This window comes from Sander vitreus, chromosome 9 (genome assembly GCF_031162955.1).
Source record: "Sander vitreus isolate 19-12246 chromosome 9, sanVit1, whole genome shotgun sequence".
NCBI lineage: Eukaryota > Metazoa > Chordata > Actinopteri > Perciformes > Percidae > Sander > Sander vitreus.
Window position 1 is genome coordinate 14,652,256 of NC_135863.1, and position 16,263 is coordinate 14,668,518.

The window sequence follows — 16,263 nt, forward strand, 5'->3', positions numbered from 1 at the left end:
CGTAAGTTTTAAGCCTTGGTAGTGAATTTAAATCATGTGAACATTACTAAAAACCAATGGGTGTGCTCCCTCCAGCACCAAACAGGAAGCAGCAAATGGCTAGAGCTAGTGTTGTTTATGGTTGCTATGGCGCCGTGCTAAGCTAAACGCTAAAGTTGCAGATTTTCAACACTTCTGAAGCGGGTCATCCAACAGGAGTTTTAGCGGCGGATAAACACAGACCTCCGGGTACTGGAGCCGTTCATCTGCATGTACGGCAGAACAGAAAATAGGCAAACTTTCCCTTAAGTTACCAGCTAACCCTAGCAGTAGATAGCTAGCTTGGTTACATTTTTTCAGTATTTTGATGACAGGAATAGGATTTATTTTATTGACAATATGTCCAGCCCTGGGCACTGATCTTTCTGAAAATGTGTCCCTCTGAACAATGAAGTTGAATAGCCCTGCTGTAAGCTTTGTGCAGTGCATTTACCTGGGCTTAATTTACAGCTTTTTAAACTTAAACTTAAACTTTTTGCATATCAGTGTAAAGAGCCATTACCCCTCCCACTGCCAACTCTTGGTCACAAAACAACAGACTTCTTGTTCATTTACCAGTTATTTAAAAAAATAAATAATCATGAAATCAATCATGAAATACATTGTACTTAGATATTATACAATAATAATATACAAAAAAGTCATGCTACTTTAAAAATACTGCTTGCATCATTTCAAATTGACAACAATATTGCATATAAAGCATTCCAAAATCATCTGTGAGTCTGTAATTCCCTCAGACCCCAGAGGGATAATATGACAATGACAGAGTACTAGAAGTAGCTGGCTGAGGGCTTTGCACCAACAGTTAAATGTTTTGGAATGAGTTTTCGAAGGGAGGATTTCAGTTTCAAAGCACTTAATGTGTGATTTGACTAGGAAACACCAAAATAAATTTTAATGATAAAACTAATAAAAAATCTTTGTTAATGCACCTTAAATGGTACTTTACCAACTGCCAAAGCAAATCGGAGGCCCCCCTGCAGTGATGAGTGCTCCAATTTCTTTTACTAGAAATCCTCAATACACATCAGCATATTTGATTCTGTAGCGGAATGTGCTTTGGTAACACATTAAGTACTGCCTTGAGCGAGAAACAAAATCCATGGCTTGGTCTATTTTGTGGTGTGTTTGAAGAGTGTCATTTAAAAAATAGAAGTGTATAAGTATAAGTGAGAAGTAGAAACATTTTAGGATGTTTCATTTTTGAATACTAATTAGGGATGCACCGATTGTGAAACTTCGGGCTGATACAGATGTTTAAAATATTATTTTGACCCATACTGATGTTTTATTGTTTTTGTTGTTTCCCCTTTTGTGACAGGGAAATGAAGAAATCTTCATTATAAAAAAATAATTAAAGTGTTTTAGAGTAATTTATCACTTCATTACACTATCTTCAATTTTGCACACATTCAATCATTCAAATTCATGAAACATCCTTTAATATATCCTTCTTTCAAATGAAAAATAACTGCTTTAGCCTGCTATACAACTAATGTTACCAACTCAATGACTATAATCTTTCAGTAATTAGGCTACATAGCCCAACAAAAACATTTTGTGAAACAAATTAAGTGTAAAAAAGCCATTACAAAAGCAATAACATAATAATACTGTCCTTGGAGTGTAAAACTGCTTAAATCAAGTTAATGTAAAACTGTTGTCAATCCACTGTGCCATGAGGATAAGCATTCTCACATGAGCCAGTACCTTATGAATGTGCGTGGCCATGACGTTGTAGATTTCGGGGAGACAGACCTTAGCAAAATGACAACGACTGGGCTGTGTCTAGGCTTGGAAACGGCTGGTCATTTAATGCGATGAACTCCATCACCTTGTTAGTTATCCCTTTAGCTTTGGCGCTGTTTGTTCATTTCTCTTACTGTAAACAAACCACTAGTGCACATGCCAACCTTTGACCTTTTACTGTACGTTATGCCAGCGTTAGTCAGCGTTAGTCTAGTTAGTGGACTGAATCAGCAGCGGCAGTAACAGCATATGCTAGCGGACTGTTGTCCGAGTCGGCCTCTGCCATTGGTGAATGCCATCTTTTTTGCAGATAGGCCAATGGCAGGCAACAAGGCAAATATTGTCCATTACCTACGTTCTGCCGATAAGTCGGTGCATCCCAATAGTTATAAAGCATATGGATACATTTTCCAGGATATATGGTCTGAGGCAGAATGTGGTTGCATTTGCCAGACACCCCTAATTATATGTGATGGACCAGTCTGTGGATGAATCTGAACTCAGGGTAAAGTATATCAGTATGATCGGAATGTAGGAATGTAAACAAGTAATTCTTTCTTACTATCGCATCTCTCCAGCTGTTTAGAGCTAAGGCGAGTCTGTTGGTCAGTGGGTGGAAACTATTTTACAACTGATTCACAGAAAAACAATGAATTAGGCATTGCTTCTTCCCTTAAATACACAGCGCTCAATGGCAATGTCACTACAGGAGCTCAATATGTACTCAGATCTCACTGTCTCCATGATAATGTATGTTTACTTGACTATATTATTACATCCATTCCTCTTCCCTTCTTCTGTCATGAATCCATCCAACCTCATCCATTTCTTGCTCCATCCCTTCCTCCTTCCATCGCTTCATCTGCAACATACCTACCAGTCCTCTCTCGTCCTCAGTCACTCACCTATTGATCCTGTCCATGCTTCCTCATTTCCTCTCAATTCATCCATCCATACGTCCATCCATCCATTTATCCACCCACCTATTCATTAGCATAGGTATGTGTGAGAGGTGAAGTGAACTCACCTAATGGGGTTATATGTCTCCAGGAAATGCTTGGTTCGGGTTTCCCACTGGCTGTGCAGATGAGCGACACATTGCTGCCCTCGTTTACCGTGATGTCAGAAGAAATGTCATATATCTTGGGAGGAACTAGAAAAAAGAATAAAAAATACAAATTACCATTTCAAATCTGCAACCTCTGGCTCATTCACCAACATCATCTATATGTATTATCACATTACAGTGAATGTATGGTGGATATCTTAACAATGAGATTTGGCCTTTGTTACAGTTTTAAACAAGGAGATAAAGTACATATACAGTACATGCTATACTTGATCCCTCACTTCAGGTAAAATCCCACAAGGTAACTTATATTCAGACTGCATGATTCAGTTAGACATTTCCATCTAGTTAAATGTTCTCTGTAGGATGATTTGATTTCCCCCTTGTCAAACACATAATAATAGGCAATTCTAGCAACTTAGAAGGCATACTGTTATGGCATGGATACTAAAAAACTAAAGAAAGGTGTTTTAAAGGATACCAATTATACTTTTCTGTATTTTCTGTCATATCTATATTGTTACGATGTCAGATGTTCATATTAAAAGTGGCCAAAGCTTCATATAATGAGGTAAACGTATGCCTGTGAGCCAAAACCTCAGATTTCACACTGTTCTGAACGCTCTAGTTTCAAAAAATGTTTAAAACGCTCGGCTCAATATGACGTCATGCCGAGCTGGTTTTCTATATATTGTCATCTGCTCCAGGCATGCTTATGCAGTGTTCACATTACATTACATTACATACACCTGCTGCATGAAGCTCCATGCTAAGGGAAAGAAACCTGTAATCTTGGTTGCAGATGTTATTTTTTCCCCAATTTCCAGATTACATTCCAGCTGGAACATGTCCCTATGTGTAGTTTTTGGTTCAGAAGCCTTTATCTGTGATTTTTGATGGTAGAAATTGCTGCTATACTCTGTTACAGTCCACTGCTTACTTCATATAGCTACATGCTAATGCCAGAGAAACCTGTAATCTTGGCTGCCAATGTTGTTAATTCCTCCCCAATTTCAGATCACATTCCTGCTGGAACATGTCCGGTTTTGTGTAGTACCTGGTTAAGAAGCCTTAGTCGGGGATTTTTCATGGTATAAAGTCCTGCTATATAATCGGACTGTACAGAGATAGCGAAGCAGAGCAGGCACAGATGTGGAGAGTCTGCATACTCGGAAACGCTGACCAATCAGAGCAGACTGGGCTTTTTGGGGACGGTGGCATAGGGCTTCACACCTACCTCATTTGGTCCGGACTTTCGGACTTTTCAGTTTGATCTGAACCAAAATTACAGGTGTGAAACCTCCCCCAGACCACGGTAAGGATCAAAAGACCAAATATTGGTCCGATAAAGAGGTGGTCTCGGTCCGGACCAAACTTAACCATTTTGGTTCAGTTTGTTTATAGTGTGAAAGCATTTCTTGGATGGTTCGGACTTTCAGACCAAATACAAGAAGCTCTGGCAGGTTCTCCTCGTGTTACAAGACCGGGAAAGCTCCTTAAGGAATAGCTCGGTGCTTAGTGTGTAGGCTACATGAGAGAATGTGTGACGGTGAATGCGCTCAGAGCAGACAGCTGTCGGCTATCAGAGCAGAGAATACATCAGCAGTTTATTTGTTAAGTGGTAGTAAATGTACAGTGTAGGTTTCCCTTTGTCTCTGAATAAATGCTCCAGAAAGAAAGTTCCCGTGTCTTGCTTCTCAACATCAGAACAAAACAAAAAGAGCCGCGGCAGTAGGGGAGAGCAGCAGTCAGTTGAAAAAAACTCCAACACAGAGAGAGGATACGAGAGGATGGGGAAGCCCGTCTACAAACCAAACGATTGTAAGTATCTGGAGACGCAGCTCACGTATGTGATGACGGCAGGAAGTAGTTTTGTCACATATAGATCTTTGGTGCGCTTGCATAACTGCAGTGTGAAACCAAAACTTACCGGATCAAATGTATACAATGTAACAAAAACATGAACCTTGGTTCGGACTTTCAGGTGTGAAAACGCCCTAGTGAGACAGGTGCTTCCACAGAGGGTCTCAGATGTTTTAGATGTTTCTCATGTTACTATAGTTTTCTCACAAGGAACAAACACTTAACTTGAGATATGTCTTGATAATATGAGGAAAAATAGAGTATTTTGGAAAGAAGCGGGATTCTATTGGTTGCTAACATGTTAGCTAACACAGCTTGCCAGCAAATGTTAGTGTAACACATGCCAACACACACGTTACATTAAAAACACAGTTTGAGTTCTAATTAATTTTGTTAGTAATTTAACTTTTATGTGGTAGCTGTAACGTGTACATATTTGTCATATTTTTGTATTTTTATACTGTTTTCATATTTAATAAGTTACTAGGTTATGGTATCCAAGGTAACATTCCAGCTATAAAACGTCCATCCCTGGGGGAACAAGTCAGAACGGGCTTGTATGCCTCAGGTGAGTGTGTACTGTAATATAAGTTGATGAAACCTGTAAATATTAATGTATAGTTTTAATGAGACAGTACATTCAGAGTAATTATCTATGTGTAAATATCCATCTTTGTAAATAGTATCGTTGTGTGAAGTGTGAATTAATTTGTAACGTTAAAAGTAGCCTATTTTATCCTGTACCGTTGATCAATTGTCAGTTAGTAGTTGTTTCGTAGTTATTTTTAATAGTTGTTGAGCTTGGCCACAGAAATCATTATTGTAAGTTTCCTTTGATTATTACTTTATTTTATATTGAGTAGTTTTACTGAGACCGGGCTTGTATCCCTCAGATCCCGAAGGCTTGTTAGCAATAAACGATCAACGACATCGGAGCTGTCTGTGGTTTTTCCGTTGGGGTCCAACTGTCAGCTGTTCTACAAGTCTACAACCATCACACAACACAATGCAGAGACTACCATCAGCGCCAATCATAGTGTTAACGGGGACATTATTAACTGTACACAAATGAAGAGAAGTGAACACCCGTTACATTAGCCAGGCAGTAAAGCCACTTGTGTTCAGTTGTCTGTTTCCTTACAGTAAATGATAAAGTCACCTTTCTTTTAAAACAATGAGATCATGGGCATGATTCACTTGTGTTTATTTAGATTTTTTAGGCACAGTTAAATATACCATTAACAGTGATTAAGCTATTGACCGTAACTATGTTAAATATTTCCTGAAAGAGCTTGGCAGTCAGTTAGTTCCACTCCCAAAGGCTTCAAATGGCTCAATCGTTTCTCAAACAGCTATTCACCAGAACAAAGCTAGACCTTTTTGAATCACTCAACAAAAAAATGAGACGTGGGCAGTGATTCATAGGTCTGGAACCAGGCTACACTTTCAGGGGGTTGAAAGCTGTGTATCATAAAGTCCCTAAAAAGCATTATTTCAAAAAAGAAAAGTGTAGTTATTCTTTTTTATTGAGAGCAGCTCATCAACAGTCCCTGCTGGACATTACTTACAACCATAACTGTCAAGTTTCTAGGCACCTAAATCCTCTTGGAGCTTTGATGTTAAAAGCTTTGGTATTAAAGCTGCTCAAAACACACGCAGACACACATGGCACACTCAAAGACATTCAAACATATTCAACTGAGCACACATGCAGACAAGTGGGCGCACGTACACATATACAGGCTTATAAGACTGAGACTGAGACTATTTTAATCTGCAAGATTTGAATCTCTGAGGGAGCTTTTCCGCAGTGGACTGTGCTATACAGTAATGGCTTCTCAGTCGTCTGGGGCTTCAAACTATTCGACCCTCTGATCCCTCCTGATGCCTGCTAAAAAACTAACAAAAGAAAAGTTGATTCAACAATTTCCAGAGTTCCTCTTTAGAGCTACCAACACTTTTTGGAGTCACATGCTCTCTTTTGTCATTGACCTCTCTACCGTTCAGCTGCAGCCACCGTCCTCTTCACTCTATTGTGAGCAACAATACAGTGGATGTGGCTAAGAACATACAGTATGAATAATGACAATATCCACCATATGTTTTACATTGATTTAGATTTACCTTACGGCTCTTGTCTTCCCTCCACAAATATTGTACAATGGAGTAAAAGAAAAGTAAAAAATAAATAAATAAAAACTTTTTTACTGTACTGAAAATAATGATTTGTGGTCTAGACCCACTACTGCACCGATATTCATCAACATTAAGTCCGTAAACACTGTGCCATAATCTGAATGCACCGACGTGTATTGTGTATTTTACTTGTATATTAAGAGCAAATAGCCTACAGTCAAATACAAGATGGTGCATCATTAAAAGCATCAACACTCATATACTGGCAGCTCTATGGAGCAAGGAGAAAAACATCTATGATTCACAAATGGTACCACACCAGCCTGTATTGACCCAGCCAGACACAGGCATAGCCCTCAATGATATGAGGGACTGCCCTGGAAAACATTCTCATCACTGGTGTTTTCTGTTTTTGCGGGGGATAGGCGTCATTTTTGATCAACAGATCTGGATCTAAATGAGATGAAAGTGGCGAACCTTCTGTGGGAGAGGACCGGAGGCAATGTTGAATCTAGGTTATTGCTTGTCAGACTCCTGTGTTTACTTGCTGTAGGAGCCCACTGTTGACACATCTCCTCAGTGTCTGATAGCACAAAATTGAAAATGTTGGGGTTGTCTACTGATCCTATCTCTCCCTGGCAGGGACTGAGAGGTTTTCAGAGGTTCAAATGAAGTGCCCTCAGTTTTTTTAGCTCAGAGCTACTGTAGCTCAGTTGCTTTACTGTATAACACTGTTTGCTCCAGCACAGAATAACAAAAAAGTCCTGGAAACAGAATAAAAGATCAATGAGAAATCCGTCAAACTTTAAACAAATGGGAATGACTTTGAAGAAAAGAACAGTCATTTATTCACCAGACAATAAACCATGCTTTTGTTTCATGTCTTTAAAAACTATTGTAGTTAGACACCATCAAACAGTTCAGACTTGCGGCAAACAAAACTGCTTCAGGTAAGAAGTAAGACAACGGATGTGTCTGGATATTTACTTTCTTTATTTGAGTCGCCACAAACATATTTCTAAGTCTGAATTATGTCAAGTTTAGGAAATTCCAAAGATATATAAAAAAAATAATTGCATGTTAACTACTTTTTGCTAAAATTACCCCAATACAAGCTCATTTAGTCAGGTATGGCACAAAATGCTGATGATTCACAAGTGTCCTAAATCTGAAATTACTGCTCACTGTTCAATACGAAGCATTTATTATAATGATGGGGAATAGTGAATGAGTGATAGAGCGACTTCGGACACAGCTAATGCATTTAAAATGTGATTATGCCATCTGTTGTCCCTTATTTAAAAAAACAGCATCCTAAACAAGATCTTATATAAGTGAGAGTCTTGTTGCTAGGTTACAGTGCTGAGGCATTGCAAGCATTGTTGCTAAGAGGCAATAGGATGGACACTTGATATTGAGGGCAGATGGGGGCTTCCATTTGGCAAATAGAAACTTAAATCTATTTGAAATTCTACACCCACTAATGAGGAAATCAAGTTACCAAGTAGCTGCAGAAGTTAAAGTGTTCAGTTTATGTCTACCTTTTGGTTAATGGTGCTCTTAATGGTTAAATGTATTAGTGGGTAATTTCCGACTGAATTATAATTGTTGATGTCACACTTTAATTATTCTCATGAATGTATGAGTGGTGGTGTGAATAGCATTGTTCAGTTCAATTTACATACTATCAAAAATGGCAATGTTAAAAGCCAACACAGCAGAAAGTGAGGACTATGACATTGAATGGAGTTTAAGGTAGCTCCACCATTACCTTACTTGACAGCATTAAAGCTATTTCAAACCATGATGCAGAAACTCAGTGCAAAAATGTGAAACATTTGCATACAGAATTACAGCATTCAACCTTTGGTCACACCGGCTCGGATGATTTTCTGCTTTTTTTGTGTTGCATTTCACACCAAAATAGAGAAAATGCACCTGGACTGGATGAAAGGAACAGAGTCTACAGGTAGCGTCGGCAATGACAATGTTCCTCTTTGAGCTGAAAAGATACCATGGATTCTTTGGCATGCTGAATGTCAGTGCAGTTCCTCAGAAAGCAGCATAGTAATACATTGACCTAATCAGTGTTTGGCAGTGTGCTTTAAGTGCATATTTTCAATTTTGTATTTAAATTATTAGCATATTATAGTACGTATAACACAGTGGAAGTGGGATAAGTACTAAAAAATCACACTGGCCCTCATTTATGAAACTTGTATGCAAGTTTTCAAGTCAGTGTGGACTTGCGATGCAGCATATCATCAGTTTACCAGGAGAAGGAGAAGTCATCAGTTGATCACTTATCAGCAATGGCAGATCTGGCTCTTATAGAGGACCTCTATGCGCCTGTACAACAGTGCACATGTACACGCACGGGCCACGGTGGAGCGCTCTATCGGAGTGATTAAGGGCAGATGGCTCTGTCTTGCAGCAGGGGGGGATCCTTCTATACATGGCAGAAGCCTGTGGGGTTCTGCACAACATCGCGCAGGAAAACAGGGTGCCATAAATGTAGTGATGGAGCCAGATGACCCGATGCCCAGAGAACAGTGTCCAGCACAGCCCCAACTGGGGGCTATACGAAGGAGACAGGATATTATTCCTCGCTTTGAAAGGTATAGTGTTATGTTTGGCAATGATACTCAATACAGAAAACATGACGATGCACAACAGTTTTATATATTCTTCAGGTTTTCGTTTCTCTTTTAAAGTGTCGTTAATTGCCACAAGTGAACGATGAAAAAAACACTGCATAAACTCCGCTACTGTGTGTTTATTTAAATATAGGTACACCTACATGTAGGCCTAAGAGATTGCAATATAAGCCTGTAAATTACTATTAGGACTATAGTATACGTCAAGGATGTACAAATTAAATAAACTTCAGCTGGAGTCTGATTTACCACGGCAACACTGTTGACAGCATCAGTGATCTCTTTCCATTCCGCATTCTTTCTACAACCTTTAATACCAGTTTTCAGGCTGCCAAATAGTACACACGTTAGTGCAAATGAACCTGAGATATCAGGGTTTCAATCTTCACCTCTGTAAAGTGCTGCTTCTGAGATTACGTCTCGCCATGTTGTAAATTGTAGGGGCGAGGCCTCAAAACCAAGAATATATTTGGGGCGTGAAATTTAAATTACGATAGTTTCCAGCCGCTGCATTTATCAATGCACGACCATTCTTACGCTCTGATTGGTGTGATACGAACGTTTCATGAATCACACGTGAAGCCTGTCGTAAAAGGATTTCTGCGCTCATATCTGTGCTGGTTTCTACGTTGATAAATGAGGGCCAATACGTTTCTGCTACGTGTTTGAGGCGATCATCTTTTACCCCCAACGTAAAAGGATATTGCAGTAAAAAGCACTGCAATGTTGTTACACTGACACCTAGTTGAGCTAAGGTCCCAAAGCTAGAAATAAGTATCAATGTTCTAAAAATCGAACATCTTATTATGAGAGTACTTTATACAAAAACTTTCTTAAAGGAATAGTTCCACATCTTGAGAAATATATTTATTCACTTTCTGGCGGAGATTTAGATGAGAAGATCAATACTAGCTAGCCTGGTGTTGTCCAACAGTTAAAAATAGGGCTAAAACGATTCCTCGAGTAATTCAAATAATTCCATAACTAAAAATAATTTTGCCTCAAAGCTTCGTTTAATCAGTGTAATTATCATTTTACCATGCTGATGCTGCTGTGGACACATGGCGTGAAGTTTGACAGTGCAGATTACAAAATAGAGGAAGAGAGCGATAATAGTGAGGGGCTAAGAGAAGAGACAGGCTCTCTCACTCTCGCCCCTTCACGGAGAAACAGCTGATCAACGATCTACTAGCATTAAGTGTAAACAGAGCTGTGTAACATTGTTATCAATTATACAGTATAAATGGAAATTGGTTAGGTATAACTAATATATACATATAGGCCTATATATACAGATCACTTTCAGGTTGAAACTTGTAGTTCTGAAAGTTAAGTTGCACAACTTAAAGGCAATGTTTATGTATTATTATGTATAGTATGCCTTAGTTTGAGGTTGTTATTGCATTTCATAAAATGTTTTCTTTAAAAAACAGAATGTAACATGGCACTTAAATTCACTGAATAGGTTTAGTTTTTTGACAGATAATGCAATTCAAGCAATACAAATGTAGCTTTTTCCAAAAAGAAAACCCCTCTATTGCATTTTTTTTATTGTTCTTCAATATATGTATTTCTTATTCAATTACTCGATTAATCGATGGAATAAACTTGATTACTAAAATAATCGATAGCTGAAGCCCTAGTTACAAAATCTCGACAGTCGTGACTGTTCTGCCCCTTGAACAACAGAGCATTATAACTCATGCCTCAATACCTACACACACAGCACGTTGTTTTCTTTAGGTGCTAATTCAGTAACGATGCTATGATTGTCATGTTTCCCCATTCCTCTCTAATTTCCTCTTCTCCAGCCCAGCGGGAGGTGCTGAGAGTGAGCTGCCACAACTGATCTGGGCGGCGTCATCTCTCTCCTGGCAAATGCCTTGGGTGAATAAATAAGCCTCTACTGACGCCACCTTGAATTACAGAAATGCTTACAGCTGCACTATTAAAATGCTGGGGTTATCTTCTGGAGCTGCAAAGTGGGATGCACACAACTGTGCTCTTCTATGAATTCTGACAAGTCTCTCCAAGATGACTGCTGCTACCAAATTGCAGGACCCCATTACTGGCAAAACCTACTGCAATCCAGCTTTCCAATTAGAGCACAGAGAGGAAGCCGAGCCACTTGTTGTAATGGACGACAGTATGGGCGGTGGGGAGGTAGAGCAGTCAGGGAGAGCTGAGAGGGGGGGAGACAGAAAAGGACATAAATTACTGCTTCATTTTCTGTAATTCAAATCCATCATTTGTCCACCATCATCCTACATGTACCGCAGAAATGGATGAAGGTGCTGTAACTGCCGCGAGCATATTTCCTGTCCAAACACAGTACGATGTAACGCAGATGCTTACTGATCTGAGGACAGATCATTTTTAATCAACTGCATGCAGCACTTTGGAATTGGATTAGCGGCATATATGAGTTTTATTTATCAGCTTTGCATAATACATTGAGGAAATCCTGAGATCTTTGACTAGCTTCTTACAATTCTAAACGTACCTACTCCAAAGCTTCCCCAAACCGCAGGGTGTTTGAGATGACATTGATACAGATAGATCATAATATACCTGTAAAATATAAAGTGTTTGTACGGCGTAATATAAACCTCAGTAATGAGACAATTCCCACATACCTATTCCTAAAGGTTTTCAATTCCCTTTCCTCACTGCAGGCAGCAAGAAAGAACCAACTTCCAGCCCGTTAATTAGGTGTCAGACACGGAAACTAAACATAAACAGTGACAGATTATATTACTCAAAGGGATTACCTCTATTTGCAGTGTCATAAAGCAGGCGCAGATCATTTGTAGTACTTAACTTTGTAAAAAGTTCATCCAAGTAGAAAGAGAAATCTGCCATTATTGGCAGGGTTTTTCAACTGCTTGTGACAAAAAGTTAGTGGCTAGAAAAACCTTGGCCCTCCAATTTAGCAATTTGTATCTTTTACTGTGGATATGGCTGACTTTCAACATTTCATAGCCCTCAGCTAAGCCGGTTGACTTAAAAAATTCTGTGTAATTATGAAGGAAAAAGGTTGACTTTTTGGACATACAGCATAGTGTGTGTTTGTGTCTAAGTATGAGCGTGTGAAACATAATGTTCTCAGTGCCGCTGCCCTCAACAAGGCAGCCAAAACGACGTAACAGGCAACCAAAGAGGTTATAATAATAAGAGGCGACACTCCATTGGGTCGCCCATACAACATCTGTGACCAGTCGCTGAGCCGAGTCGCCGCCATTTTGGACTGAACTGAAGTGTTTGCATTAATTATGGAGATATACATAAAATATGCCATTCCTACTCACGACAAGGGATTAATCTGCTTAAAACTGCTAGAAAACAACAACCATGGCAGTCATTTAATCTAAACGCCTTCCCTTGCCTTTTTCGATTGGCTCTGTACACGCTAAAAGTATTGGTTATTTACATGGTGTGTTTCAGCGAGCTATTTCTGGTTAAACAAAGATTATACTCTTTAACAAAAAGGTCTATCTCTGTAGGGATCCTTGTCATAATGTTGTCAGACACCTAATACTGTAACAATCTAAGCCTGTCAGAGGCAAAAACTGTTGAGACTGAGTTAGTGGACTCAAACTGACGATGAATTTTGACCATAGCTCTATTATATTGACTGTGACACAGTGGAGAATTCAGTCCAAAATGGCGGAGGTACTGTCAGCACGCCCTCTGGTGGCGGTTGCGCAAAAACCATGTGTCGCCTCTTATTATTATAACCTCTTTGAGGCAATGTGCTGTCTGCCCCTCCCACTCCCAAAGAAAAAACACTCTACTCCAGTCAGGCATGCTACGCTGAACTAGCTCGTTGCAATATGGCTAGTAACGTTAATGCGACTATTACCAGACTGGAATTAGAAGATCCTCAAATAACTAACCGGTATGGCGTTTGGAGCCACTTTGGTTTCCCTGTAAGTTATGAGGGTGATGACAAGAGAGTGGTGGATAAAAAAAACAATACTATTTCGCATCTGCTACACGAGAATAGGCTACACCAGTGAGAATCCTACAAACATGTCAACTCAAAGCAACAATGTCAACTCAAGCAGCAATTTCCAACTGATTCAAACAGGGCAAAAGACATCACTGTGGTGATTGGTACATTTATAGCCGCGGATATGAGACCCTACTCTGTGGTGGAAAACGCAGGTTTTACAAACATGGTTAAAGTAATTGAGCTCCGTTACACTATTCCTCCACAAGCCCATTTCAGCCAGACCGTAATTCCTGCTTTGTACAAAAAACAAAAGCCCACATAGAGAACCAATTGTCCGAAGCACCAGCTGCTCTGACAGCAGACGGCTGGACGTCAAGTGCTACACAAAGCTACCTCACTGTAACGTGTATATTTGTTCATAAGGAGCTGTTTTTTTTTATATGCTGCTAAGAAGACACCCCAGAAGATGCGTCAAGTATAGCTCTGTTATTGTTCTAAGTAAAAAATATCATACTTTATGATGTTAGTTTTAATAAATAAAAAAATTGTAAATATCAAGTCAATTTCTCTGGCATTTCTTTCTTTTTGCTGTATCGAAAACGTAACGAACCGTGACACCACGTTTATCGGTGTTTTAAGCCCCCAACGTCTCCTTCCAGGCAGCGCTGCCTGGAAGGCACTAGAATTAGGCAATGGTTATAGTTATGGTTATGGTTATGGTTATGGTTAGGGTTGAGGTTAGGGTTAGGTGCCTTGAAGTCAACGGTCGCAGCGCTGCCTTGAAGTCGATTAGGCAATGGTTATGGTTAGGTTTGGGTTAAAACGCAACGCCCAAGATGGGCGCTGCGAGGGGCACGGGCACAAGAGGACCACTGGTGTGAGTAAAACACTTAAAAATTTCCTTAAAAAAGCCAGGTTCGGTTATACAAAAAAGCTGTTTAAAAGACGGCCAGATATTAAAAACAGGTTAAAAGAACCACTGGACAGGACAGACAGTGGGACATTAAAACCTTAAATAAAAGGTCAACTCCACACCTACCCCGGTCTCTCTCCTAAAGACATTACAAAATAAATAATTAAAATAAATTATATATATATATATATATATATATATATATATATATATATATATATATAGAGAGAGAGAGAGAGAGAGAGAGAGAGAGAGAGTTGTGTAAATAAATAGCCCAGTGTCACAATACAAAATAAATTCTTAACCTAATATTAAAGACATTATTTATCCTCAAAAATTAAAATTAAAACATTTAAAGGGTCTAAAATAATGTCTGAATTACTTGCCCTTGAGGTTAGTTATGTAAATAAATAGCCCGGTGTCACAATACAAGTTAGTTAGGGTTAGGGTTAAGGTTAGGGTTAGGTGCCTTGAAGTCAACAGTCGCAGCGCTGCCTGGAAGGAGACGTTGGGGGCTTAAAACACCATTGAGCTGACACCACCATCTCGTATCGACTCGAACCGTGAATTTTGTGAACTGTTACACCCCTAGAGCGCATGCTCATGTGCCTGCAGTGTGTGCTTTCAAATAAATAGCATACAGTATTTCAGTCCCAGCCCATAAACTTTGAAAGTCACTCTAGCTTTACCTCCAATATCATCTGCTGCTCTCTCATACCGTTATTAAACATATCAATCTCAATCATTTTCAACCGAAAAACACATACAACCATACGGCAATAATAAAAAGCAATAAAAATGTTCAGAAAAAAGGGGATGTTTTCTTTTTCTTTCCATTTATTTGAGCCCAGCAGCGATAGAGGAGCTGGACTGAGTGCTGAGAATGGCAGGGCCAAGACATAAAACCTCATCAGCCCTTATTGCTTGTCTGGTCTTGGCATCTCTTCATATTCTAAGATCTCCTTGTGGCAAGATGGTGGTTAGGTTAATTAAGAGTTAAGATGTGAGGAGTTGTAGCAGACAGCAAACGGCTAAAGACACAAATAGATTCCCAGCAAGTGCACATTAGCTGATGAACATTATTCCATAATGCTATCATTATGTATGATGAAATCCAGTGATTTACCCTATTAATGTACTGCAGGAATTCGCCTAGGGTCCAGTGATAGTGTGTTATAGTGTTGGAACAGTACTGTACAGTATGATGTTATATTGTATATCAGCTTCAGAACTGTCTTTTTGATATATAAATGTGTCTAATATAGTGAAAGTGCAAATTGTTCTCTTTAACATTTGATTGGATTCCTCTGTAGTAACTTTTTTTGTGTAGGTGTGACCTAGTTGTTATTTGTGTTGCTGCATCTCCATAACCACCTACACCTTACTGTATCACTGTAAATGCAGCTGGCATAGATTCTTACCGTAAAATATATGCCTATTACTTTAGTTGTAACCCTGAAGTTATAAATGACTCTCGGTTTATTTCAGTGGAACACTTTTCTTTTGCTTCAAGGCAGCATTCCTGTCTCTGACTGAAACAGAAATGGCCCCAATACTGTGGTAACAATAATGTTCTAGTGAGGTGATGATAGCTTTGGAGAAAAAAAAAAGCATTAGACAATTCTACCTCAAGCCTTCAAAATTTACAGATGTCGAGTCATATAGTGAAACTGTTTTCACCATGTCCAAGTTCTTCGTTATTTGGTGGAACAGCATCAGATGTATCATTGTTGCATGTGTATGTATTGGTCATAACCATTGTCTGTAAGTAATTATAATGGCAGATAGTGAGTTAATCAGAAAGAGAAAAAAGAATACTGGTTTTAGTTTTAAACATGCTGGTAACAAGCTTTGCTCCTTGCAGTAATCTGAGGAAACT

At 39.1% G+C, this 16,263-nt stretch overlaps 1 protein-coding gene across 2 annotated transcripts in view; it reads right to left on the minus strand.

Moving 5' to 3' along the window:
• The window catches only part of negr1 (neuronal growth regulator 1), a 162,695-nt gene that overhangs the window by 81,920 nt on the left and 64,512 nt on the right, over positions 1-16,263 (minus strand). For both annotated transcript variants that reach the window (XM_078258841.1, XM_078258840.1), the window contains exon 3: positions 2,819-2,944. In XM_078258841.1, the coding sequence (XP_078114967.1) occupies positions 2,819-2,944 (126 nt within the window). The remainder of the gene's footprint in view (positions 1-2,818; positions 2,945-16,263) is intronic.